Source organism: Anastrepha obliqua, chromosome 4, assembly GCF_027943255.1.
Source record: "Anastrepha obliqua isolate idAnaObli1 chromosome 4, idAnaObli1_1.0, whole genome shotgun sequence".
NCBI classification, from domain to species: domain Eukaryota; kingdom Metazoa; phylum Arthropoda; class Insecta; order Diptera; family Tephritidae; genus Anastrepha; species Anastrepha obliqua.
In genome coordinates this window covers 35,450,640-35,477,216 of record NC_072895.1, presented here as the reverse complement: position 1 = coordinate 35,477,216, position 26,577 = coordinate 35,450,640, and the positions used below count along the sequence as shown (strand labels likewise).

Sequence of the window (26,577 nt, the reverse complement as noted above, 5' to 3'; positions counted from 1 at the left end):
TTATAGAATAGTTTAATGGAAATGCATATTAAATGCTTTTTTATTTGAAAAATCATTTTATAACGCCACATCTCCAGAATTTGTAATTTGAGCTTAATACAAATAAAAAGAAAATAAATAACATTGCCAGACTAGCAAATATTGTGAAACGTACATTTTTTAAAAGATAAAGCTCTTTTCAGGGGGAAAAATTACAGTTAATCGTTGAATAATAATACAAATGCAATTTTTTTTATTTTCACCACGAGTATACTCGACATTATGCAAAAAAATTTCGTTTCGTTGTGACGAGTATACTCGCCATAAACAGTTAAAGGGTTAAGTCCTCACGAGACAATATGGTCAATGATTGATTTTGTATTCAAAAATCATTGCGGAGACGAAATATTAAATTATATAAGCAGAAAAAGTTTTTTTTTCTTTTAAATCGGCTGCCCTAGTAAGGCAACGACAAATCGTCGCCAAGTGCATTTCTACAATTAAAAAGCTGTACAAATGGAAAGAGAGCTGTACAATATGAAAGAAAGACCCACCACGACTCCACAAGTCGCCTTTCGAGTGACATAATTATAATTGATTTTCCGAAAGGTTTTGCACACGAATGACTTTGGCAAGAAAAAAGATGTGGTCTTGTTTTTACAAAAATATTTGCGTGTTTCTGCAGCAAAAGCGCTGTTAAGTGTTTTTCCAGCACAGAAGTGAGAGGAATACAATTTATTTGTGAACTGTTAATTTTACTTAATTTGGGTTACTGCTGCTTTATACATTTATGGAAATTTGCGTATTTTAATTTCATTAAAGTTTCGCTTTATATTTGGCGTGTGGAGTTGCCTGTCTCCCATCGGTCGCGTCCCCAGGTGGCGGATAGGGGAAGGCTCGGCAGATATGCAAGGTAGGTGGGATATAAAATACCACTCGCGGACCAAAACAGGCAACACCTACTAGAAGGTGTAGGTAGTTTGCTTAACTATCATCAAGCTAAGATAGGCGGGCTAGCAACTTACTTATTCGAGTTTTAATTGCTAACGAATCGTCAAATTTGACGCATTATGTTCCACAAGTAGTTAAAGGAAAACATATATACATAAATATTTATCTATAATTGATAGGTACTTTCCTTTGTCTTATGGGGCCGTACTATGCACAGCTCAGACAAACGTCGAAGTATGAAATGGGCGGTACTTTCCCGAAACTGATGCAGGTTTCATATATGAAGGCCAACATTTTTTTATGTCCTAGTACTGAGTATTTAATGAAATATTTAGTTTTTGCGTCGCGTGTAACAAGTTTCTACGGAAAATATAATAGGAGGATCTAAATATTGAAATTTACGAAACGCTGAAATTTAAGCTTTTACATGCATCCACCTCGAGAGATATTTTTTTTAAATTCCATTAGACAGGGTTGCTTTCTGCCTTCGCTTACATTTACGCACTGAAATCATATAAATTTACGCAACTGTGAGCTCGTTAGTTTAGGGCGTTTTTTTTGGGTTTTTTTTTCGGGTGGTATTTAAACGTTCAGATGAATACCCCTAACATAAATCATTACTTTGTAGATAAACATGTAACACTTCTTAATGTTAATTCCTTATAACGGCATTACAAACACAATATATTTAACTTCTCTAATATTCACTATATCTAAGTATTGATTCTTTTATAAACTTTGATAATCAGTGCGATTCGTTTTCAGTTCTAATAAAACTTGTAGTGCAATAATGTTACGTTGATTATGTATTGACTACAACATTTAATATTAAAAATACAATATATATGTATGTAGTGTGTGTGTGTGTGTTCTTTTTTATTTCGGTGCCTGTACGGCAATTGTTGCAGCGGCGTCCATGCCAAATATTTTATAATCAGTACTTAACTACATATTTAGTTATTCAGTATAGACATATGGTCCGTTGCTTTCAAGAACGTACATCTGAAAATTTTGCCTATGTATAGTGTATGTATGTGTGTACGTTCAAAGTGCATACACTTGCTAAATCTCTTAGACACTTCCTCAGAGTCTCGTGCGAGAACTGTGCACAAAGTCGGCGAGCTTAGAGTATATTGCATGCGGAACCATGCATCACTTCACTGATGAACATTGGTGTGCCTGCACCCAGTCCGCCATCCGTTTTCTGATGCTCATTCTGTTTAATATTAAAAAGTGAAAAGGTAAACATAGGACGCAGCAAATGCAAATCTTCACTTACGTCATCGAATTCACAATCGAAATAATGACCCTGACACTCCATGCAACGGCAGGCATCTGACATCTTGCACGTTATGCCCCACTGTTTGGCTAAATCTTTGTATATTTCCTTTGATGATTTGTTGCTAATTATTTCCTGTGTGACGGAGCGCTCCTGTGCCGCATGTTGGTTGCTATATTCGAAAGTCTGCGATTGCATTTGTTGTTGTTGCTGATGATTATAGCTATGACTGTTCGACATTTGCTGATGCGTACTCCAACCATCATCGCTGTCACTATCGCATCGACCACCTTGGCATTCGTCTTGCAGTTGATTTTCGCCATTTTCTTGATTGTAATGTGATTCTGTGAGTGAATAAAGATTTTAGAATTATGTACATATCTTTGTTTACGCTTCGATGGGTTAATTTAAATTTTAATTAAAATACAAATATTGCTCGAAATCAAAAAGTTAGCAATCAAATTCGCTACAGTGAACCTATCAACAGAAAATCTTTAACTGCGCAGAAAAGAGGGTGGAGTTTCTTCAACTGATACTGATTTTAATGAAAAAAAAAAAATGAAATTTAGAGTTCAAAAAATTTAACCTTTCATAAGCATACCATAGTTCGAGCTGCTAGTTATTAGAGCCTGCTGCTGAAGCTCTCACGTAAAAAATAAGGAAAAAATGCCCTTGCAAGACTTGAATAGTGGATATTCTACCTGAATGAATGCACGGAATGAAAATTTGTCAAATAATCTAGATTATAATAATTGAACTATTACAAATTGTTATATTTTTGGGTTTGCGAGTGGTTACCATTCGAATGGCATAAGTTCAAAAGCCACTGTGGATATGAAATACCAAAAAGTAAAAGTTTTTACTAATAGCAAAAGTCTTCCAGCAGGCGTTGACAAACATCATGAAAAAAATCCTCTTAAAAAAAAAATTTTTGTCAGAATAAGCGTAAAGTTGAACGCCCCTGCACTTGCAGGACAATGTCAAGACGCCTACCACATTTCGAAGGGGTCAAGTTCTAAGCAACTAGTTGACGTGCTTTGTTCGAGAAGATAACAATTAATTAATTTCTGATCAGTGATCTATAAGTTTTGAATATATTGATCTCAATGTGGGGCATCCAGAGGGCTTTCTAACAATGATTTTGGCGCTACTTTAATCAGTCTACTCTGAACTCCATAATGCCATCAAAACATTTGGTGCCGCTTCTGAAAAATCAATATATGCATACATATGAATAATTAAAAATGATCTCAAAGTCAAGGTTTACAAGATCCAAAAGGCGCATGATCTCACACCAGAGCGGCAACAAGTCAGACTTGAGAGAGCGAAGGAGTTGCTTCGCTTGGCCGAAAGCGGTCAATTTCCGAACATTGTGTTTTTTGACGAGAAAATTTTTCAAATTTAGCAATTCGTAAACTTTCAAAACGATAGGGTTTATTTGACCGACCGTTCATACGAGAATTTGAGTCATCAATTGGCCACCAGGAGACAGCGCCCGCCACAGGTAATGGTTTGGGCCACTGTAACCACAGATGGGCGCTCTCCAATCGTTTTCATCAAGCCTGATGTCAAGGTAAATGCGAAATATTATCGGGATATTTGAACCCGCGGGCAGACAAATATTTTGGTGGCAGACAATGGACGTTTCAGCAAGACTCGGCACCGTCTCACAAAGCTCAATTGAACCAAGAATAGCTAAAAGAAAACGTTCCGAATTTCATAACTTCCACACAATGGCACTCAAATTTACTAGACGTGATTATTCTCTTTGAGCCATTTTGGAGAGCAAGGTCCGTACTGAAAGATTCACTAGTCAAGAGGCGCTGAAAAAAGCCATTGTCCGCGAGTGGGCTAGAATACTTGCAAGTCACATTCGGGTAGCTTGCGATTCGTTTCTGGACCGTCTCAAGGCCATAGTCAAGGCAAACATTGAAACTTTGCTCGATTGAACTAGTCCATAAATCAGGTGATCGAAATGACGTCTGTAACTATAGGACTATTACCAAGTAGAGCACTTTTGCTAAGTTATTCGATCCCATAATACTAATGAAGTTATTTGATCACATAAATAAGGTTATTGCCAGCATGGGTTTTTCCACGGCAAGTCTACGCTACGCTGTAGACGAGGCAGCAAAAACGATAGAACTAATGGGCTTACCTCCGCCAACTTTTACCATTTTTTGTTGATAGTCAAGCAGCGATAAAGGCACTGGCTTCAGCGCACATCAATTCAAGATGTGTTAAAAAATGCAAGAGGTCGCTGGCTACTCTTGGGTGGAGGGAAATGAAAGCGCGGTTGAAAGTGCAGTGATAGGTTCTGAGATTGACCTTCAGCGAGTGGTAGACGACATAAACATTCCTCTAAACTAACACTACACTGCAATTGACTTGAGAGTAATCGCGGAAACCAATAGAGGGTGGTCTCTGACTACTAACTGCAGGGTCTCCAAAGTGCTCTGGCCAAAACTGAATTTTAAAAGGCCAAAATGTCTGCCTGGATTCAACAGATCAACTACCAGCGTCCTCACAGGTGTTATAATTGGTCACTGCACTATTAGCTCCCCAGCCAGTACAATGAGTGTACCTCGCAATGATTTCTGTAGAAGTTGTGGAAATGTAGAAGAAATTGAGTCGATACATCACCTCCTCTGTGAATGCCTTGCACTTCAAAGAAGCCGTGCTAAATATCTAGGCGATTGCTTCTGTGAAGATCTGGGAAATTTGCAAAATGCCTTACTGGAAGGGCTGGTAACCTTCTTAAAAAGATCTAAGTGGTTTAAGCAACTTAGTTAGGGGGTGGAAATCAAATGCAGGTACTCGTATCACAATGGGCCTCAGGGCTACAGAGAGTCTTGTCTTAGACAAACAATCTGGCCAACCTACGCTGACCTAAATCATTTATTTCCGAATGTCAATAAATATTTTATTTTAACATTTACCAGGAAACCAAATTTCATTTCTCTTAACTACAAACTCAAGAACTGCATCTAAGTAGGAAGTGGGAAATGACAGAACTTGGTGTTATTCATGATACTAAAATTCCATTCTGCAACATTTTGATTACGTAATATCCAAAGCATTTGCTATGGTTGGTTTCCTCAGAAGAAATTCCATGACTTTAAAGATCCTCAAACTTAGAAATCTCTCTATGTTGTCTTAGTATCGCATAGAGTACTCTTCGTACTGCGAGGTTCATTCGAGGAATATCGAAAAGTACAAAAAATTTTCACAAAAATAGCGTTGTTTAAAATGGACGGGCAAGATTATTCTGTCCTTTATATAAGTCGGCTTAGAGTCATTATATGATGGGCGAATATATTTCTCAATAAATCTTGGCTATAAAATATATACATATATTATATATTTATATATATATATAACGGGTTTTTCAATCGAGAGATGATTAACGATTTTTTATGGCCGGAATTGGATGGTATTGATCTGGACAACGTTTATTTTCAACAAGACGGCGCTACATGCCACACAAGCCAGGAAACCATTAATCTCTTACTGGAAAAGTTTCCGGACCACCGAGATCATGTGATTTAACACCTTGTGACTTTTTTCTTTGGGGCCACGTGAAAGAAAAGGTCCACGTCAATAGGGCAGGGTCGATTCAAGACCTCAAAGATGGAATTCGTGAGGCTATTGAGGACATGGGGCAGCCACTTTGCAATGAATCTTTATAATGAAATAAACATCCGCTTAATTATATTAAAAAAAAACATTTTTCTTTGAATATCAAAATAATACCTCTTATTAAAAACCCTTTATATAATTGGCGCGTACACCCTTTTTGGGTGTTTGGCCGAGCTCCCCCTTCGGGACGGAAGGACCTACAGTTTCAAGCCGGCTCCGAACAGCAGATATTTTTTATGAGGATCTTTTCCATGACAGAAATTCAATGGAAGGTTTGCTATTGTCTGCCGAGGAGTGACCGATATTAGAAAAAACTGTTTCATCATTTTGGTGTTTCACCGAGACTCGAACCTACGTTCTCTCTGGATTCCGAATGGTAGTCCAACCATTCGGCTACGGCGGCCGCCTTTCTAAGAATACGATTAATTTCTGCACGATTGTGTAACAGTAATGTCATTGAATTCATTGAAAATATTGCAAAATTGAAGTTTGATCTGTTTACCATATTCAAGTGAATTAGTAATTTTCTGTAGACTGAAATAAATAAATAAAAATACCTATCACTTGATACCCTTTCTGTGGTGTTTGCATTAAAAAAAAACCTAAAAAGTAATGTAATATCAAATTAAGAACGCGTTTTAAATCGTTAGAGTCGCTTCCGAGAACCCCATGGATTTATAAGTAGATGATATAGACCAGAACTTTACCTCCACAGTATCCGCTATGGTTGATAAGTGGGTCGAAGAAGTCATTGCTGTTTAGTCCACTATTGCCTTGGGCATTGTTGCCGGTGTTGCACTCATCCGTGCATTCCTCGCTGTAATGGCCCGATTCACATTGCTCACAGTCACCGGTACAATTCCCCATAAGATTCGGGTTGTTGTGTGTTGTTGATGCTGCTGCTGTTGAGGCCGCCATATTCGTTGATATCAAAAGTTCTGTGGAGTCAATTGACTCTTTGCGAGTGTCGTCTTCGGAATTGTCGCCCTCGTTGTTTAGCAGATTTTTATTTAATGTTTGTGATTGCTCTGCAAATTCATTGAAATTGTTGCGCTCATTTAAGGATTCGTTTTGCTGTCGTTGTTGCAAGAGTTGCTCGTTGCATATATAATTCTCCTGGCAATTAGGGTCTGTACATTGAATTGTTGTATTCTCGCTTAGGGAGAGGTGATCCAGCGACAACAAAAGTATGTTGTTACTTGAGTTGTTTAAGGAATCTCTTCGTCCATTAATTGAACCGTCTTCGCGGGTGATAACCTTTAACTATTAAATAAAATGAGATTTTTATTCAAATAACTAATTTTAAGTATTTGTTGCAAGAAAAATCACTACAAATAACAGCAAACTTTCGCTCACCTCTTCTAGCATATGATCGTAAGTTGACGGTGGCGTTGTAGGAAAAGTATTGGAACCCGTTGAGGACTCGTCATTACATGCTGCTGCCCTGGGATCGATAAATCCTGCAACAACAAACGCCGAGGAAAACACAAATTAATTTGGATTTTAATAAAAATAATTTTTATTGTACTCGTTAGTGCAAACATTAAGAAGAAAATAGCATGCGAAATTAAGAAATTTTTTACGGCCAGTGCTATCAAACAATAAGTCTTATTAATCATGCTCGTACACAGATATCTGTAATATTAAGCTGGAGTGGTGTGTGAAAAAATCGATTGTGTTCCCTTCCCTGACACCTCTTTTCAAGATTATTGTCACAAACTAATGAGCGATTCTATGTCAAGTGACCCAGGTATTTTGGACACGTCGTCAAGTTTTCTGAAAATTGGTTCATTTGTGGGCTTGGGTTTGGTAAGAAATAAACTGAAACAAATTTGAAAAAATGTAATAATTGTGTAATTTATTGAAGGTTTTTTTTGCAGCATTTATGTAGGTATTATTCTTTTTAATTTTAAATATTTTAATTAATAAATTTTTAAATAGAATTGAATATACCTTTAACCTTTTTTTTTTGGAAAAACATTGTATCTTCATGTTAACCATTTTTGTGTAAAAATTTAAAAAAATGCTCACATAAGTTTTTTTCCTTTTTTTCTTCATTAATAGTTAAGGTAAATTTTTATAGTGGGATTTTCACAACATTTTTGAGTTATTGTTTGCGGGGTTTATTTTTAGAATTTTACAAATAATAAATTATGTTTCCAAAACAAATCCAAATTTTTTTTTTTTCTAAACCAGCATCGGACATTCCTAAAAAAACAATTTTAATTTCCAAAGTGTTTTTCTAAAAAAAAAAAAACATTTTGTTTCTAAAACAATACAAAATTTTTTTTTTCCAAACTAGTATTCCAAAACAAAAACATATTTTTTTCCAAAAAGTGTTTTTCCAAAACAAGTTTTTTTAAATGTATAACTGTAGATAATATATTTTACTTTAAAAAGCTATATCGAAAGTTCCAAAATTGAGTAAGTACTGAACTTATTGATTTGTTTTCAAAATATTTTCGGTGTACTTCTAATTGTACTCAAGCCCAAAAAAAAAAAAATTCAAAAAGTGTTTTTCCAAAAGCAAAATTTTATTAAATGTTTAACCGAAGATATTTCACTTAAAAAAAAAACTATATCGAAAGTTTCGAAATTGAGTAAGTCTTATTATTTATTTTTATTTATAAAAATATTTTAAAAATATAATTATATACTATTATTTATTTATTAAAATATTTTAGGTGTACTTCTTATTATACTCAAGCTTAATAAAAAAAAAATTTCGAAAAGATATTTTATTTTTCCAAAAAATTGCTTTATTTTCAAAATATTTTCGGTGTACTTCTTATTATACTCAAGCCTGCAGTTAACCAATTTTCAGAAAGATTTACGTATGGAATCACTTGACCTGGAATCGCTTATATGTACAGGGTAATTTGTAAAGACTAAATAATAAGATATGTTTTCTGCCAAGTAATATCCATAGTTGATGCCCCACTGGGCTTTGTTTGTAGGTAGGCGGTGGGAAAACGTTTACCAATTTGTGCTAAGTGTTGCGGCATTTCAGGTTAATCATTGAAAATTAGGTTTTAATATTTCATCTTTGCTAGGAATAACCTCTTCAAGCCGTCCGAGGTCCAAAATAAATATTGCTTCATCAATACGACGTTTGAAAGCAAGCAATCATACAGTAATAATTTCCAAACCTTTTGCCACCTTGCGGATTGCAGGGAAACGCAACAAAAATAAGTGTCCACGCACATCACAATTGGCAGGTAGCTTTCGCAAAACTGCTTGAATGTAGGATGGACACTGCCTTCTAGACTTGTTACTGTAGATATCGTGCAGGAAAAAAATTGAATTAGCGTAGTTTTGTGTCACCTATAAATATGCGGTTGTGTTACACATCAGTAATGGGCCCTAAGCCCAAAAGCTTCGACGAGTTTGAGCACTAACATAAATATTATAAATATACGAAGATCGGTTACGAAGATAGGCTCTATCTGTTGGAACCATTTTGCACTAGAATGATAAGACATTTTTTCATTTCTCTATTTATTAAAAACACTCTCTGAAAAGGTATTCTAGACCTTTTTCTATACTTCGAAAAAATCGCCTTTTTTATCAGCTAGAGGGGTATGATGCCTGAGGCACACATCGTAGATAATTTATATAAGATACGTTCATAAGTTGGTATGCCTAAAAAATCACCCGTTGTCTTATACATACTTCAATTGTACTAGATATTTACACTTTACTAGATATTTACGAGGGTTGTTATTTATATTTCTGACCGCTTGAACAGAATTGCAGCGGACTGCGTGGTATGGGGCAACAGTTTGACGGGTTGAACGCTGTCAAAATTAGAACATATTTAATAACATGAAATTTACAGAATTGCTGTAAGGACGGATTTCTTGCATTTCTTTTTTTTTACGACGGCAAAATAATTAGATTTATTTTCTCTATTTTCTCCGACGGATTGAAGACGCAGGGCTTCTTTTCTGATTACTTGATGACCGTTTATTTGTTTATAACCAACAGCAGGCAAACAACAAGCAAATAATATTCGATTTGCACAAGAAGCCCTGCAAATGATTAATAAATTAGAAATATGTTGTTTTTTTGTAACAATGAGCTTCAACGAGTTGCTTCACAAATATAGCAAACGAACAAAACTAATTTTATTATAACAGCAAAATGTCAGCTGAAAACCGTCCCGTCGCAATTGCATTTGACCGAGCGAATTTTTCGACGGAAGTGCATCAGCTGATTACCGCCCGTCAACTCATTACCCGCTGCAATTCTGTTTCGGGCAAGCCTTGGACACTACTTGTGTTGACAGGAGCAATCTGGCATTTCCATTGGAAAGTTTCGCATACTTTTCCGCAAGCAGAGCGTTTTAAAGTGTGCCATGATGAGCCATATTAGTGTTGTTTATAGTGGCATTAAAAATTCATATCAGCAAAAAAAAGGAGTTAAAACGTGAACATTTTCGCGGAATTATTTTTCACAAAATTCGACGTGACGGTATCGATAATCTAAAATCATTGTACGGTGAGCAAACACCGTAAAGAACAGATGCAATGATTTTTCTCGTTGTCGCTGTTCGTTCACTGACGAATTCCGGGAGTGTCATCCAAAGTCAGTTGTTGTGCCCGAAAATGTCGATGCTGTGCACGATATGATTGAATAAGATCGTTATGTCAAATGCCGTGAGATTGAGACACCATTGGGCACTAGTATGACGGACATCAATAAGAGTTTACATAATCCCCTTGTGGAGAAAATGCCCTAGAAAAAGAGTGACTGAGCAAAGGTATTCGAAAACTGATTCAAACGAATGCAAAAGTGCTTTGATTATCATGGAGATTATTTTGAAAAAGAATACAACCGTTTTTAACCATCAATAGGCCTTTTTTCGCCTTAAATCACATGTGCTGGTAAGGCAGTGTCGTATAACGAGCTATAGCCATACTCTCTAGCGCCGAATCTTACTCGATAACTTTATTGTTGCTTTCGCATGCAAATTTTTCGTGAAGTTAATCGAGCATAGAGATAGCCGGCCGGGAAATGGCGAATTGAAGTGGCCTAATCTTCACTTTTCCCACATAACAATAAGTGGGCAAAAACAAATAAACGAAGGGCAGATATCTTCGCAAACCACCTCAAGGACACGTTCACACCATATGAATCGATGTGGCTTCTGATACGGACCACGACGGCAGTTGTAGTGCTAAGATCCCTCCGGTAACACCGGACGAAATAATAGAAGAAATTACAAAACTAAAGATAACAAAATCGGCAGGCTACGACCTTTTTCCTGCTGAAATACTAAAGCAGCTCTCGAATAAAATAATTGCTCTCGTATTGACGAATATCATCAACACAACATTTAAGCTAAAATATTTTCCAATATATTGGAAAACGGTGAAAGTCATACGTTTAATATGCCAGGCAAAGCCGCTCACGGCGTAACATCATACACACCCATCTCACTTCTTCCAATACCATCGAAAATGGTGAAGAAAATTTTGATCATAGGATCAATATAATAATAGAAAATGAAAAAATTATACCGACGCACCAATTTGGTTTCCGCATGAAACATTCGACTAATGATCAGGTGCATATGATAGTTCGAATGATTGAACACGCTTTGGAAGATAGAGAAACTTGCTCTGCGGCATTCCTTGATGACTCCAAGGCGGTCGACAAAGTATGCCACTATAGACTACTGAAGAAAATAAATGCGCTACTACTTAATCAGTACTTCATTATACATTCGTATTTATACGACCGCTACTTCAAAGTAAAACAAGAAAATTCATATTCATGCCTCGAAAAAATTAAAGTAGGGGTTCCCCAAGTAAACGTACTTGACCCTTTATTATACTTGATCTTTGCATGTGATCTGCTAGGCAATTCAAACTGGGTAACAGTTACTTTTGCTGACGGTACAGCTATTTTTCGATAGGAAACACGGAAAACGCATCGACAACACAATTACAATTAGACATAAAAGAAATATACGACTGGACCAATAAATGGCATATTAAATTAAACGAAAGCAAGACTGCGCATGTAAACTTCACTCAGAACAAAATCAAATATGTTCCAATATATACATATAAACGATACACAATCTCCCTGCTCAAATACTAGTACAGTAGTACGAAATACCTGGATATGACTTTAGACGCCAAATTAAGATGGAACATCGACGTAATGAAAACGAAAGCAGAAATGGAGTTAAAGTATAGAAATACAAGTATGTATTGCCTTATGGAAAAGGAATCAGCACTATCCACCAATAATAAAATATTCACATATAAACAAATTTTAAATCCTGCGGAGTATAGTTATGAGGCTGCTCCAGCCAAAGTAACATTCAACTTATATAAAAGCTTCAGAATAAAATTACTAAATGTGGTCCGATATTAAGCGCGATCTAAATATTGACTGGGTAGCAGACACAATAAAAAAGGCTGCAAAGCCTACGCTGAAAGTTTAAAAAGCCACGTCAATACTGAACTGCTATTCTTGTTAATCCAACTAATTGGAGAAGAAGATTAAAACGCAAAAACCCCGAAAACTTAATGGACTAAACAGGATCACACCTTAAGTGTTAAATTGACAAGAAAAAAAATTATTGCGTCGCAGTCTATCTTGACGTGGCTAAGGTCTTTGACAGTGTATGGCATCCCGGACTATTGCACAAATTAAAAAAAAAACTTCTAATTGACTATTATCTACTTTTGCGGAGTTACCTTAATGAAAGATATTTCTAATGATGTACTATTTATGGAAGCAGGTGTTCCACAAGGAAGCTATTTGGGGCCACTCTTATACCGTTTTAATGACCTCTAACAAAAACATAAATGTTGCCACAAATAAACTACAACAGCTACTTAATACATCGCTGGCCTGGTTCAATACATGGGGAATCGAAATTATCACAGATGAAACTATCTAAGTAATATACACAAACAGAAAGTGTGATACACAAATATTGACTATAAATAAATATTAAAGTCATTAAATATGATACAAAAGCCAAATATTTAGGCATACTACAATACAATATTTAATTGATGCAAAACTGACCTGGAAGGATTATATACTTCGAAAGAGAAATTAAAACAGATTCAGACACTCTACTGGCTCCCATGAAACGACTCGCGACTTTCACTTGGTAATAAATCGTTAAAATGGTTAAGGGGGAACGCCACTGTGAAAATTCAAAAAAAAATATTTTTTTTTGCATAAATTGTTAGTATAACTACTCAAGAAAATGTGGTAAAAATTTTAAAGCGAAATTCGCTTTATTGCCGATTCTGCACTTAAGTGAGCGCCCGTCGGTTCGGCCCCGTAGCGCTTACGATACGATGCTTTATTTCAAACGCGTTTTTCTCGAAACGACTTTTTTGATACGGTGACAACGATTTCTCGAAGACTAATAAACCGATTTAAATTTTCTTTTTTTTTTTTAATTTTTGTTATCGCATCGTTGTACGTAGCAGATTTTCAAAATTTTGAAAATAACTATTTTTTTGACCTGTTGAAAATCAAAAAAATGGTGAAGAACACACATCGAAATTCAAATCACCACCATTTTGTCAAAAAAAAAAAACGGCTACGTACAACGATAGCCACTATTGTGTAGATTAATAAAATTTTTGGTGTTTTTGATTTCAGATGATTATTCATTGCTGTATCGCTGCCACCAGACGACGTAATTTTTTTTGTAAATTTGTAAATTTTCAATATTTTTTAATAAAAATTTACATCAACATAGTTTAATACATATATAATAAATTGCCTTTTGTCCGATCCTCGAACAATCATTCCTATTTACAAAAAAAAATTCCCAAAAATCGACTATTTTTTGCAAAATAATGCAACGACTACAATCAAAAATCCAAAGGACTATCATAAACGCAGGCTGGTACATAACCAATGACGATATACCCAGGGACCTCAAAATTAAATTTATGGAAGATTTCATTCGACGTCTTCGACACAAACGAAGATATGCTGAAAATTCCACATTCAGAACTGCAAAAACGAAGACTAAAACGAATAACTCGGACAGCCCTAGCAGATACTTCATCACTAAAATTAATATCAACCTGTTCTACGTTTTATGCCATATAATTCTTATGTGTATTTATCCGTCCTATGCTTGTTCTTATATGCATTATCCCTCTTATGCTGTAAAAAGAAATGTACTTTAAATAATGATTTCATGTTACGCTTATATGTCCATAAATGACTAAGTGTCGAAAGTTGACTGATGTAATAGACTGGAAAAAAGTGTTGATAAGAAAGGATAAAATGTTCACTTTTCCATTGTTAGGACAGAAATATAAATAGCAACCTTCATATCAATACTTATTTCATTCTCTTAGGTAATATTAATGGTATTTCATTTAATACACAATCGGCGGTATTCGAATTTTTCAAACATATTAACTTGGTAGACGTTGACAGCACAAATATTCATTAAATATTTCCAATCTCAATAAATAAATATATCAGTAAACAAATGTGAGTATAATAAGTCAAACCCCGGACCTTTCTCGATTTTTTGCTATTTTCTACTTGTTTTAGGCATAATGCTCTTCTAAGTAATTAGTTACATATCAAAGCAAATAAACTCTTGCAACTGAATAACGAATCAAAAGATTTGTATTTATGCTTATCGGTGTAATTATCGCAACTTCAACTAAAAGAATTAACTCTGTTTCCATATGCATATATTTCGTAAAACAATAATCGTTTGTGGTTTAGAAGGCATGGCCAAGTAAAATAAGGGTAAGAAGCAGCATTCGCAAATAGAAAATTAGAAAAATCCTTACCCAATCGTAAATTGTTGCTTTTGTTTGGCAGCAAGGATCTACGCTCATTGGTACCCATTGAACCGAGACTGGTACAGTCCGTCGAGTCGATGGTGGAACTACTGGCACCAATTGCTGTCGAGTGATGTTGATGATGATTGAGTAGCGCCTCGCTTACTTGTGGATCTGGATCGTGCTCTTGTGATGTACTGCGCGAGCCACCCATTCGGAATTTAAGTTTAAATGGGGCCATCACATAAATTTACTTGTTGTTATTACGGACTAACACGAAATGCCGCCCTAAAAAGCCTGCATTAATCTGAACCCTTATGCCACATACATACTTCCGCACGATCTTAAGTTATTTACATAAAATGTTCTTTTGAGTATTTTGGGATTTTTTAAAGTATGTATGTATGTGTTTAATTTGGAGATTAGATAAAAATCATATTACAAAATTACAAAAAACAAAAGAAAAATGTATATATTAGTGGAAGAAGTAGGAAAAACTATAGAAATACACATAAATGTATTGCATAGGCGTGATTGTGTAGCGAGCGTCAAGCCGAATTTCGAGTGAATCACAAGTCAAGTTCCAATATTTGAGAAACTTTCGTAAGGAGTATGCAAATTGCACTTAGAGCACATAGACATGTACACAAAGATTTGAAGGACTTATTAAGAATCATTATGTAACGTTTAATGCACTTGTGATTAATTTACGAGCATGCAAATGTTCTTTGGCCTTATTTTGCATATTTTGTGTGCGTCTTACACAAAACCCCAAGTGTTTACCTTAGTTGTAGAATACCAATGAGTGATTGGTTTTTTAGTTGAGATAAGAGTATATTTGCCATCTGAAAGAGAAGAAGAGTAATTATTTAGTAGAAAATAGAATAGAACATCATGGAAATGTTTCTAAACAAAAATGTTTTCACTCTCGATATCAACTAAGCCCAGCTCAATCCATTAATAACAATAATAATTAAAGATATAAAGGGGGTGGTCCAAATACAAGTTTATTTTCACTTATGTTCTCTCTTTTGTGAAATAAGATCTGAATAATTCGGCTGTTTCGGCCAGCTACCAAGGGTCCAAGAAATTAGTTATTCCTTAGGAAAGGCGAAGATGGAGTTAGAATCGAAAATGCATATCGCACAGTCTGGTTTACTTGATTAGAAGCAAAGTTTTCTGATAATTTAAGTGAAGGCTGTATTTTGCTCGAAAAGAAACAAGCACCAATATAAAGGGTGATCAATTCAGAGGTATTGGATTTTAAATTGAAATAAAACAACAAAAATTCATATTGATTGGGCAATCTTTATTATTTTTAGGTAGAACCATTCATGATATTTATTTTTTAAAGATAATCTCTTTCAAATGTTGACCGCAACTCGGCCAAAATTCGGCACAAATTTCGAATGAGTCGCTGGAGGACTTCGGTCGGTATCTCGTGAATAACTTTAGTAATGTTGGCTTCCAATGTCTCAATCGAAGGTAGTTTATCCGCAAAGAATTTCAACTTTACATACTCCCACAAATAAAAGTCCAAAGGTGTCCAAATGTATCAAACGATCTTGGTGGCCAACCCACTGGTCCGAGAGGAGAGATTAATTGCTCACCGAAATGACGACGCAGTAAATACATTGTTTCACGGGCTGTATGGCAAGTAGCGCCCTCTTGTTGCAGCCAAATGTTGTAGTGGTCACGAGCGTCAATTTTCGGCATCAAAAAGTCGTTTATCAAGGCGTGATAGCCATTTACTGTTACATTGACGTCAGCCTCGTTTTTGAAGAAATATTGGAAAAAGTAGCTCCAATCTAATCACCGTTTATTATTACATCTAACGGTATTTCGCAGCAATAAAACTGCAGCAGCTGTAGTATTGCATTTGATTTATTGGTTCCTTGTATAGAGGCACTAACCAAATAAGAAAAAATAATACTAAAAATAGGGAAAATTAGTTTTTTCATTTATTATTTAAGGCTAATAGTTTGTGCTGCTTGTGTTGATTACTGGATTTGTACAAATTCTCCAGATAGCCTTATGAAATATAAGAATTTTTTCCTTCAGGTTGTTGCTCATTCTCATAAACTTTAGATGTTTCTCGTCGGTTTGTAGTCTACAATTTTCAATTCGAACGCGCCATAGTATTGCTCCCCATACCATAAAACTACCTTCACGGCTGTGTGGTCGTCTCAAGTAACTTTCCGCCTTTCTTAAGTCATGGAAATAGTCAGTTGCATCCATGGAAATAGTCAGGCCCATCCAGATTGAACTCTTTTCGTCAGTAAATACTAATTTTCTCCATTCACCGGGACCGTTGTTCGTAACAGAACTCCAAGCCATGTGGACCCTGGCAAAATAGAATCTGGGTTCTTTGCAAAATTTATTCAAAAGTGTGTTTTTGTAATTTTTCATGCTTCTGATGTGACGCTTTTAGAATAGTCCTTCACATGGTGGATTTGCTGGCTGCAGTATTTGCCATTTTCTTTATTTTTGCTGTTGGAAAATCGAAATTTGATGAACTCCTAAGGATTTTGCGGGTTTCCTTCGGTGTCAAAGCCATCCCAATTCTCGAACGTCTGGACTTCAACCAATCTTTTTGGCCATTTGGCGATTCGAAAGTCACTCTGAGGTCTTTTCGCGATCTTGTAAACCTTTCTGCTTTCTCGTTTTATTAAAATTAAGAATTTTCGATCAAACGCAATGAATTAAAAAGGCGAACCCGTTTCACAGCCCATGCGCAAATAATGTATAGTACAACCAAATTCACCTTACTTTTTGCCAACAGTAGTAGGCTAACTGTAACTGAGCGCCTCTATTCAAGTGAACCAATAAATCAAGCACAATATTGCGGCTGCTGAAGTTTTATTTCTGCGAAATACTGTTAGGTGGAACAATATTTTAAATTAGGAAACCTGGGGTTACTAGATCAAATAATTGCTTTAATAACCATTTTACTAAATAAAAATTATTGCATCTAATCAAGTGAACCAGGCTGTATCAGAACATTAGAATTTGAATGGATTTTTTTATTATTTACTTAAACAATCTTCCTGCCTTGAAATAAATCAGATTTTTTCAGCGTGCCAGTGATGCGATGCTTCGATCGATTTGCAAACGGACGTAATATACGAGTGATACTAACGCTTCGCTACACCAGTATTTTGCCCTGATTTTGGGCTATGAAACTTTCAATAATCGTTCGAAAATGGCAACAACAAACCTTTTTTCCAAGAATTTTAAACAAAAACATTTTTTCTAAAAAATATGTTTGATCCCAACATTGTTTTAATTTGTTTTAATTTTAGAAAGAACTTAAAAAGAAAAAAAAGAAACTTTAGAATGAAGTGTTTTTATTATTTTATACAAAAACAAATATATTTGATCTTAAAAATTTATTTTATTTGTTTTACAAAAACTTTAAAAAGAAGCAAAGGTATTTCACTTTAAAACACTAAATAAATTTCAAATTATAAATATTTTTGTTTTTATTTTTTTAGTTAACTGCCTGTTATGCTTAAGCCTACAAATAAACCTATTTTCAGAAAATTTTGCGACTATGTCCAAAATACTTGGATCACTTAAGATGGAATGACTCCACTAAGAAAGTACCTAAATCGAACAAATTTGCACTATGTATTTTCGATAACTCTTAATTCTTATCTATCCAACTTTTTACGTTCCAGAGTAAACATAAGTAAAATTAACATGTATTGAAAGCACTTTTACGCAGTGGAAGCACTTAATGAGTGTTAGTAAGACTGCGTTTATAAAGAAAAACATTGTTGCTTCAACTCGTTCTCGTTCTTTTCAATGTTTGTGAACACGGCGGTCAACATCAAAAGAGAATTCGCAAAGCTGAAGCAACTAAAGTCTTTCTGTATAAGCGCGGTCTAATGAAACTCACTTGAAAGACAGTTGGCGGCATTGAAAATTATGAGTTATATCAGTTTTATGAGGTGTAACCCAACTCGTTAGCCGTGAATCTTCTCCATTATTTTGCTGTCAAGTGAGCAGAGCCCTGGGATAGCGAATCTAAGGCGCCTATTCTTGATCTTGGGTTTGATGACTAAAATACGGCATATAGCTTCTTATGAAAAGATTTTCCTTTACGGAAATGCGATTGGAGTTTTTCCATTCGTTGTTAGAAAGAATTTATCTATCATTTGATGTTCAATCCTCACAATGGTCATTGAACCCGAAGCCAAAATAATAATAGCCACCCACAAATCCACTCGTCTACAGTTGGCGGATATCAAACGAGAGGCATTGAAATCTTAAAAAAATATACTCGCATATGACCATAAGGTCAAAATTAAAAGTTCCATCACTCAAAATCATTTTTTTTATTTGGTAAACAAGTTATTCAAAAACAAAATAGGATGACTAATTTTGCGCCCCCTTATATATTTTTTTCCTTATACATTCCGCTCGGGAGCATAGGGCCTCGACAAGTCTCTTCCATCGTACACGGTTTTGGGCTGCTGTTTTTGCGCCGTTTCATGTGATGTCGGCGTCTGCTAGCTCGCACAATATCGATCTTCAAGTATTCATTGGCCGACTGAGACCTCTGCTCCCTTGAAAGTGCCAGTCCAATGCCATTCTCGTGATGCTATCTGACGTGTGACCTATCCATTGCCACTTTTGCGTTTGATTTGCCATTTTATGGGCTTCTCATTCGTTGATCTCCACAGCTGATGGAGTAATATTTTACAAGTGATACCGAAGCATTTGCTGACGAAAGATTGTAGCGTCCGTGTGATCGTATTAGAGACCAGCCATGTTTCACTTCCGTATAACAATACTGAGTTACACATGAGCTGAATATTCACAGTTTCGAGCATCTGGAGATAGCCTTCGTATTGGCGATGTTACCTCCAATCCGATAGCGCGTACCCGCGGGACTAGTCTGCTGCCTTCGCTTGCATGTCAGTGAGTTTGTAAGAGAGAGAGGATGTCATCGGCAGTGAAGTCAGCTCCATACGATGCTTCTTTTGAGCAGGGTCAATTGGCTCATGACGTCGTCTAGGACGATGGCGATGCGAAGGGTCGAAAAGGACGACCTTGCCTTACATCTGCGTTGGTAGTGAATGGGTCGCTGATGTTGCCGTTGTGAAGCACTTCCTCTTCGGAGTTCACGTAAAGGGCTCTGATGAGGCGAATTAACTTTCTACTCAATGCCAGCCATATTGAGTCTCGTTCGATTGTGTCGAATGCTTTCTTAAAGTCAACGAACAGCATGTAAAGCGGGATAAAGCGCCACTCAACTGATTGTTCTTCTATGATGGGAATAGTGTTGGCTTGGTCGACACAGCTTGGGTGAGGGCGAAATCCAGCTTGCTCGTCCTTTAAGTAGCGTGCGCTACACTGGAGTCAGACTCCACCTTATACATATGATTCTCCAATGGTATCATAATATTGTTGAGAATTTGTGATGGAGATCTGAAGCAAACTCGGATGCACATATTTCACTAAATTAGTTGTCAACTTAAAATCAATCATAAAGGAAACCTTTATGTTTATGAGAAAATTTAAACACAGCACAAGTGGAGGCGAAGCAAGGCATTACAAGTTTGAGTTATTTGCTTATCAAAATAGTTTTCATTGAATAAAAAATCACAATATTTAATTAAGAACCTGTGTTCTCTAGCAACATTTCTTTTTGCATGCATTTTGTGACACCCTTTATTTAATTTAAAATTTAATACAGTGACGGCCTTGCTTGTAAAATTTCCATATTATCCTTTTGGCGTTGCATTTGCCACTTCTATCTTGGTTGTTACATGAACAATGTTGGCCAACCGCACCACTTGGCCCAGTTCCTTATCCTTAGAAAAGTGTATTTTTATAGTAACGTTTTCCATAATTTTCCTTCATTTTTCTGAGTGCTCACTTTCTATTATTTCCCTCACTCATTCATTCAAGCTTATTTACATACGTATGCACATATGTATATTTGCACTCATACATACGGGTATTAGGGTGACTGGGCGTGAAAAAGAATCTGTTGAAGTACATTGACGTGCCGCTCAAATAGTAATACTGTCTGGCAGAAATGCCAGGACTCAGGATTGCTTATATGGGAAAATTGTATGAGGTTTTTTCTTTTCTCCATTAATATACGTAGAAAATAAGCAGGTAATAAGCGTTCGATATTGATTTTTCACTTAAATATCGAGTACCGGTTTTCACTTGGAAATTGATGCGCAGTATTGCTATGACTCCGGCTTCTGTAGTACGATTCATAGAAGTGGGCTTCGGCAAATGGGCTGGTATTGCCCATAAACTTGAAATTATGGGGGAAAATAGTAACTGCGGAACCCTTTAGAATAGGTCCATGTAGTTTATTTTCAACCCTGGTATTTCTGATCGATATCATTTTGTGTAGCAGCAAAATTTGGGCGAAATAAGTGCTGATGTAAACTCTTTAATTTACATATTTCTTATGTAGACGTTATTGTATTCTTTACGTAATTAACCCAATCGGTATTAGGGCACGTCTGATTGTTTGCAAGTCATTTTTCTATCCACAAAACATCTACTGCACCTATTTACATTTACTTTCCAATCAAATTGCCCTTGTGCAAACAAACACAATATTTTTTTCTCATGTGCGATTTTTTGTTTTCTTCCTTGTTTTCCTTGCTACACCTAATGCCATCAAACAGTTTGCATTAATTATAACAAATACTAGGAGATATGCTTTAATTTCTCATTGTCATGAGCTTTCTTTGTTCCAAAAATTTACACGCAGTATAAATAACATTTTTCATACAATACACAAGGGCAGTATCAGCGACCCATTCACCACCAACGCAGAGGCAAGTATGTCCCCTGTCATGCCGACATCACATGGGACGGAGCAAAAACAACAGTTCAGAACTGTGTACAATGGAAGAGTCTGGTCGGGGCCCTATGCTGCCGAGCGGAAATTAAAATACATTTTACTAAAATTAGACGGATATATAAAGTTTGATTCCGTGCGATCTTCGACAAACGTACACGTTTATATATATATTATTGGTGCTAACTTCCTTTGTTGGGTGTTTGGTCGAGCGCCTTCTCTAATTTTAGGTATGCGTCTTGATGTTGCTACTCAAATGAACGGAACTACAGTATTATGCAGCCTGCGAACGGCAGATCAAATGGTTTTTATGAGGAGCTTTTTCATGGTAGAAATACACTCGTAGATTCGCCATTGTCACCCGAGGGATGAGCGCTAATATGAATTTTTTCTATTAATTGGAAACTAGTCGCGACTGCCTGAAAAAAATGATCAAAAATTGACGCGACTTTTGAGCTACTTTGAACTTGCACTTTATTGTACCGAAATTTAATGGACTACAAAACTGCATAACCTTTGCCTTAGAAACCAAATGCTTTCAAAAAATTGTTTTTTTAATTTCGGCAATAAAAAATAGGTTATCATCGATCTTTAATGCTCTGCATATACAAAAACGATATCACCAGCTTCATTTTGGAATATATACGGACCGATGATTCCATCTCATCAAAAATCACATCATACAGTCGTTACCTCGAGCGGATAGTCGTCTTATTGGCACTAGAAGATTATTAAAAGAAAACGTACGCACGAAAATTTCAACAATTCGACGAATAGCGAACACGAGTGGACGATTATTAGGAGATTGAATGGTTTGTGAAGAAATCATATTACGCTAAGTGCAAATACCAGCCGTCGTAGCCGAATGGCTAGGTGCGTGACTACCATTCGGGAGTCTGTAAGTTCGTATCTCCGTGCATGAGCATCAAATAATAGAAACAGTTTATAGCGGTCTCCCCCTCCGCGGCAGTCAAGGTAAACCTCCAAGTGTACTTTCGCGTTCGGAGTCGGCTTCAAACTGTTGTGGCTCCCATTTGTGGAACAACATTAAGAAGCACACCATAAATAGATGGAGCAGCTCGGCCAAATACGTAACAGAAGTGTACGTGCTAATTATTTGTTTTATTTATCTATTTTTAAGTGAAAACCCTTTACATCTAATCGTAAACATTTTTGCTCCGATTCTTTGCAAAGGATTTTCCAATAGGTGCGTCTGCGTTTCAACAGTTTATAGCGGCCATCTAGGCAACGCTGTAGCGGTCACAGTTGGAACGAATACTTATTTATCCTTAATATGTAATCGTGGAATGCTACTCGATCAACAACGCGTTGAAATTATTAAAATTAATTGTCAAAATCAGTGCTCTTTTCACCAAATTTATGGTGGCCGTTCGAGGCTCATTTCTGGTTAAGTAACTTCGTAAGTAGGCAGGCGCCTCAACACTTCCAAAAAGTCAGTATTTGCTTTTGATTTTGGTCCGACGGTATCAACGTTATTTCTTCGAAGATGCGCAAGAAGTTCCGTGGCGGCCGTTTGACGGAAATTATATAACTCGATAACTTGCCTAACCGTCGAGCTCATAAAAGAATGTTAAATTTGTTGAAATACTACGACCGTTTTGAAAAGGACTGGAAGCTCAGGCTTAATTGCTATCATGTTACGATATACAAACATAAGCACATACATATGTACGTAGGTAAGTCTAAGCCTTTATGCGCAATACTAATTGACAATGACAGAGAAGCGAGAGTCAAATAACAGTTTACTTGCTTACACAAAGCTATTAAATGACCACACCAAAGTAAAAGCTAACTGCTGGCAGGATAGAAATGATTCAGAAACAAGGTGTGGGCTTTGGTTATTGCCTGGTATAACAAGTAGACAAAATTATAATTACTGAGGTCGTTAGAGGGATTCTGAACGACCCATTGTCAATTTGCTCATGCTTCGGAAATTATGCTTTAATCCTTTACGGCATGAATTAATAAAGCGGTGAAAAAAAAAATTGTTTCACGACGGAATTAGCTTTATTTCATTAGTAATAAGATATATTCAAAGAAAAAGAATGAAGAAGTTTCATATTTCGGTTTTTTTCACGGCACCATGCATAAAAACTAGTTGTAAAGCATAGAAAACAGTTTAAAAACGGAAAAATTATTATCGACTCCATGAAAATATTTTGTTTTTTGTCAAAAAGTACCTACGTTTTACTCTGTCACCCATTTGAACAAAAGTGAGGTTATTTCGAAGTGCCATAAAATCAATTGCGTTTTGCGTTTTATTATTGCTAAATACAGAGTGAACGATACGAAGTGTTACCTATTCAAAACACCATACTTTTTTGTGTGAAATTAGTTTTTATTGATTTCAAAGACAAAATTGTTCGAAAATGATTACAATTTTAACATATATTCACCTTAGCTCGATATGACCACCTTTTGCCTTGACTATAGCCTTCAAACGGTCAAAAAATTAGTTGCATGCTGCACGAATGTGATTTTGAGGTATTTTGGCCCATTCTCGTATAATCGCTTTTTTCAGCGCATCTATACTGGCACATTTTTTAGTCCTAACCTTGCTCTCTAAAATGGACCAGATGGAATAGTTCATCGGATTTGCGTCTGGCGAATTTGAAAGCCATTGTGTGGACGAAATGAAGTGTGGAACATGATTTTTTAACCATTCTGGGTTCACACGAGCTTTATGAACCGGTGCCGAGTCCTCTTGGAACGTCCATGGTCTACGACCGAAATGTGTGCGTGTCCACGGCTCGAAAGCAGCTTCTAAAACATTTTCCCGATAATAAGTCGCATTCACTTTGACACCAGGCTCGATAAAAACGATTGGAGAGCGTCCATCAGCGGTCTCTGCGGCCCAAACCATTACTTGCGAGGGAAATTGCTTCGAGTGGCCATACGTAGGCTCAAATTCTCGTATGAGCGTTCGGTCAAGTAAACACGATCGTTTTGAGTGTTTATGAACTGCTCAATTAGAAAATTATTTAATCAGAAAACACAATGTTAGGAAATTCGTCACGTTCGTGCAAGCGCAACAACTCCTTTGCTCTTTCGCACCGAACTTTTTTGCTGGGGTGAAAGATCGTGTGCTTTTTGGAACTTGTAAGCCTTGACCTTGAGCTCATTTTTCAATATGCGTCGAATGCTGTCTTGCGATATTTTCAGTTCTTTGTCCATTTTTCTTCCTCTTGGACGTGGATTTCGTTCAAGTCGAGCCTTCACTTTCCGAACCATTTCTGGCGTTGTTACGGTTTTTTTTGGTCCACCTCCATAGCGTTTTGCAATGCTACCAGTATCATTGTAACTGAGCTCACGAACAATGGCTTTTTATGATTTTCCAGCCAAATATAACGCAATCACACTATTACGTTTGAATTCCATCACAGAAAAAAAAATTCAACAAAACTGAGACGCAAATGCTTTTGATGGCTTATAAACAATATATTGAACTGTCATTAGAACAATTTTGGCGTTGATGTAATGAGCTGTTTTACAGATACAAGCAGTGTGAAGTTGGTAACACTTCATATCGTTCACCCTGTATACATCTATTTGATGGTTTAAAATACTCGTAGTTTGAATTATTTTATAATACTTAATTTGGAAATAATATGGGCCCATATGCGATAAAAGGTTAATACAGGCTTATTAGCCTTTTGGGTGATAAAATATGTAGAGAGGTATGAGAAGCTTCCTGAAAAAACGTGGAACCAAACAATGCTTTCTGTGGTACGCTTAAGCATTGAATCGCCAAACTACTAAGAAAATAAGAGGAACTTCAACTTTTCGCCCATTGGCGCTAATAAAGTTAAGAAGACGAATCGGTTCTGGTCAGTACCGAAGTCTTATTGATAGACGGTACACAGCTATGTTTACATAAACTTGTCTGCATAAATCCATATACGCACCTATACATACGTATCGCACGTATGCTAGTATTTTTATTTGTTTTCCCCTTCGCAAACTCAATTACTATAGTATTTGTGCAGAGGACGTTGTTGGTAACGTTCTCTGATTAGTTGTTCAATCGTATTGAAGTTTACGAGTGTGTGTGTACATTCATGCGCATGCATGAAATGTTATTAGTTTGTAGGAGACAGGTGTGTGATAAGTGTTACATAGCCTTTTCTTTTGTTCAACTTAAATTAGCGAGGAAAGTTTTTCAATGTACTCGTATCAGCTCAAGTTATCGAAGCCAAAACGTATTCAAAACACTTGAACGCGTGAAAGAATGTACTTGTATGCTTGCATATATATCTACGTAACATATTTTCATGTTCTTTCTTTGTTCATAATTTTACAACGGAAATGGAGGTTTTTCAATTGTCTTCAGGATGATTCATGGTTATATTGAAATCAAAAAATACTGCATTTTAGTAGTGTTAACATTGTTTCGCTTTAACTCACCAAAACTCCATTAGGCTTTAACTATATTTCGTACTTATTAAAACTGAAGGCAGTTATTGGTGTGATTGACCGCTCCCTTATGTCAAGGTATGAAACTTAAGGAAAGGATATCCGATTAAAATTTGTTCATACAAGACTCACTCAAAATAATGCAGACAATAAAATGTATCTTTATTTTAAAATTTAGTTTATTAAAGCACTTTTTGTGTTTATTTTTACTTTGCAATGTTTTTCATATGCTTTAATTACTTAAATTTTCCACTTCCACTTGAAACCAAAATTACTTTCCGTCAATTCGCACTCTTCTTCAAAGGTTTACTCTCTCGAACGCGTTGCTAAGGACTGTTGTAGCTTTTGTGATATGCATTTCATTTATTTCCATCAGTCGGCGAGCTTTTCAAGCTTCATTTTATTTTCATTGATTATCCTGTGCTGCTGCTATGTGGTTTTTGAATTTTGTTTTGTTATGTGTTTCTGCATAAGGTGCATTAAAGGAGCTTTTCTAGTGTTGCCATTGATTTTCTACAAATGACCGAAGAATTTTTGAATGTTGGGCAAATAAATATTTACGTACACATACATACACACGTTCGAAAATTGTATGTAAAGGGTGTTTTTAGCCGAATTTTAATACTTATTTGTAAATAGCGAAATTTTATTTCCAAAGTGAG

At 36.1% G+C, this 26,577-nt stretch overlaps 1 protein-coding gene across 2 annotated transcripts; it reads right to left on the bottom strand.

Annotated features, from left to right (window-relative positions):
* Window positions 1-1,482: 1,482 nt before the first annotated feature.
* Window positions 1,483-26,231, bottom strand: LOC129245013 (putative uncharacterized protein DDB_G0286901). Of its 2 annotated transcripts, XM_054882958.1 has the most exons (7): window positions 25,907-26,231; window positions 15,427-15,488; window positions 14,653-15,010; window positions 7,205-7,308; window positions 6,556-7,111; window positions 2,210-2,553; window positions 1,483-2,146 (listed from the first exon to the last, which is right to left on the bottom strand). In XM_054882958.1, the coding sequence occupies exons 3-7, from the start codon at window positions 14,882-14,884 to the stop codon at window positions 2,054-2,056; spliced, it is 1,329 nt and encodes a 442-aa protein (XP_054738933.1). In that variant the 5' UTR covers window positions 14,885-15,010; window positions 15,427-15,488; window positions 25,907-26,231; the 3' UTR covers window positions 1,483-2,053. The 2 variants fall into 2 exon arrangements, with proteins under 2 accessions (XP_054738933.1, XP_054738934.1); XM_054882959.1 differs by lacking the exons at window positions 15,427-15,488; window positions 25,907-26,231 and having other exon boundaries at window positions 14,653-15,070.
* Window positions 26,232-26,577: the final 346 nt, after the last annotated feature.

What these genes read in the sequence shown, in the direction of transcription:
- LOC129245013 (XM_054882958.1), bottom strand. Translation starts at nt 14,884, where the DNA reads ATGGCCCCATTTAAACTTAAATTCCGAATGGGTGGCTCGCGCAGTACA. An exon ending in ACGATCATATGCTAGAAGAG is followed by an intron (nt 7,112 to 7,204) that starts GTGAGCGAAAGT and finishes TTTATTTAATAG; the next exon opens with TTAAAGGTTATCACCCGCGA. An exon ending in CCATAGCGGATACTGTGGAG is followed by an intron (nt 2,554 to 6,555) that starts GTAAAGTTCTGG and finishes ATTCACTCACAG; the next exon opens with AATCACATTACAATCAAGAA.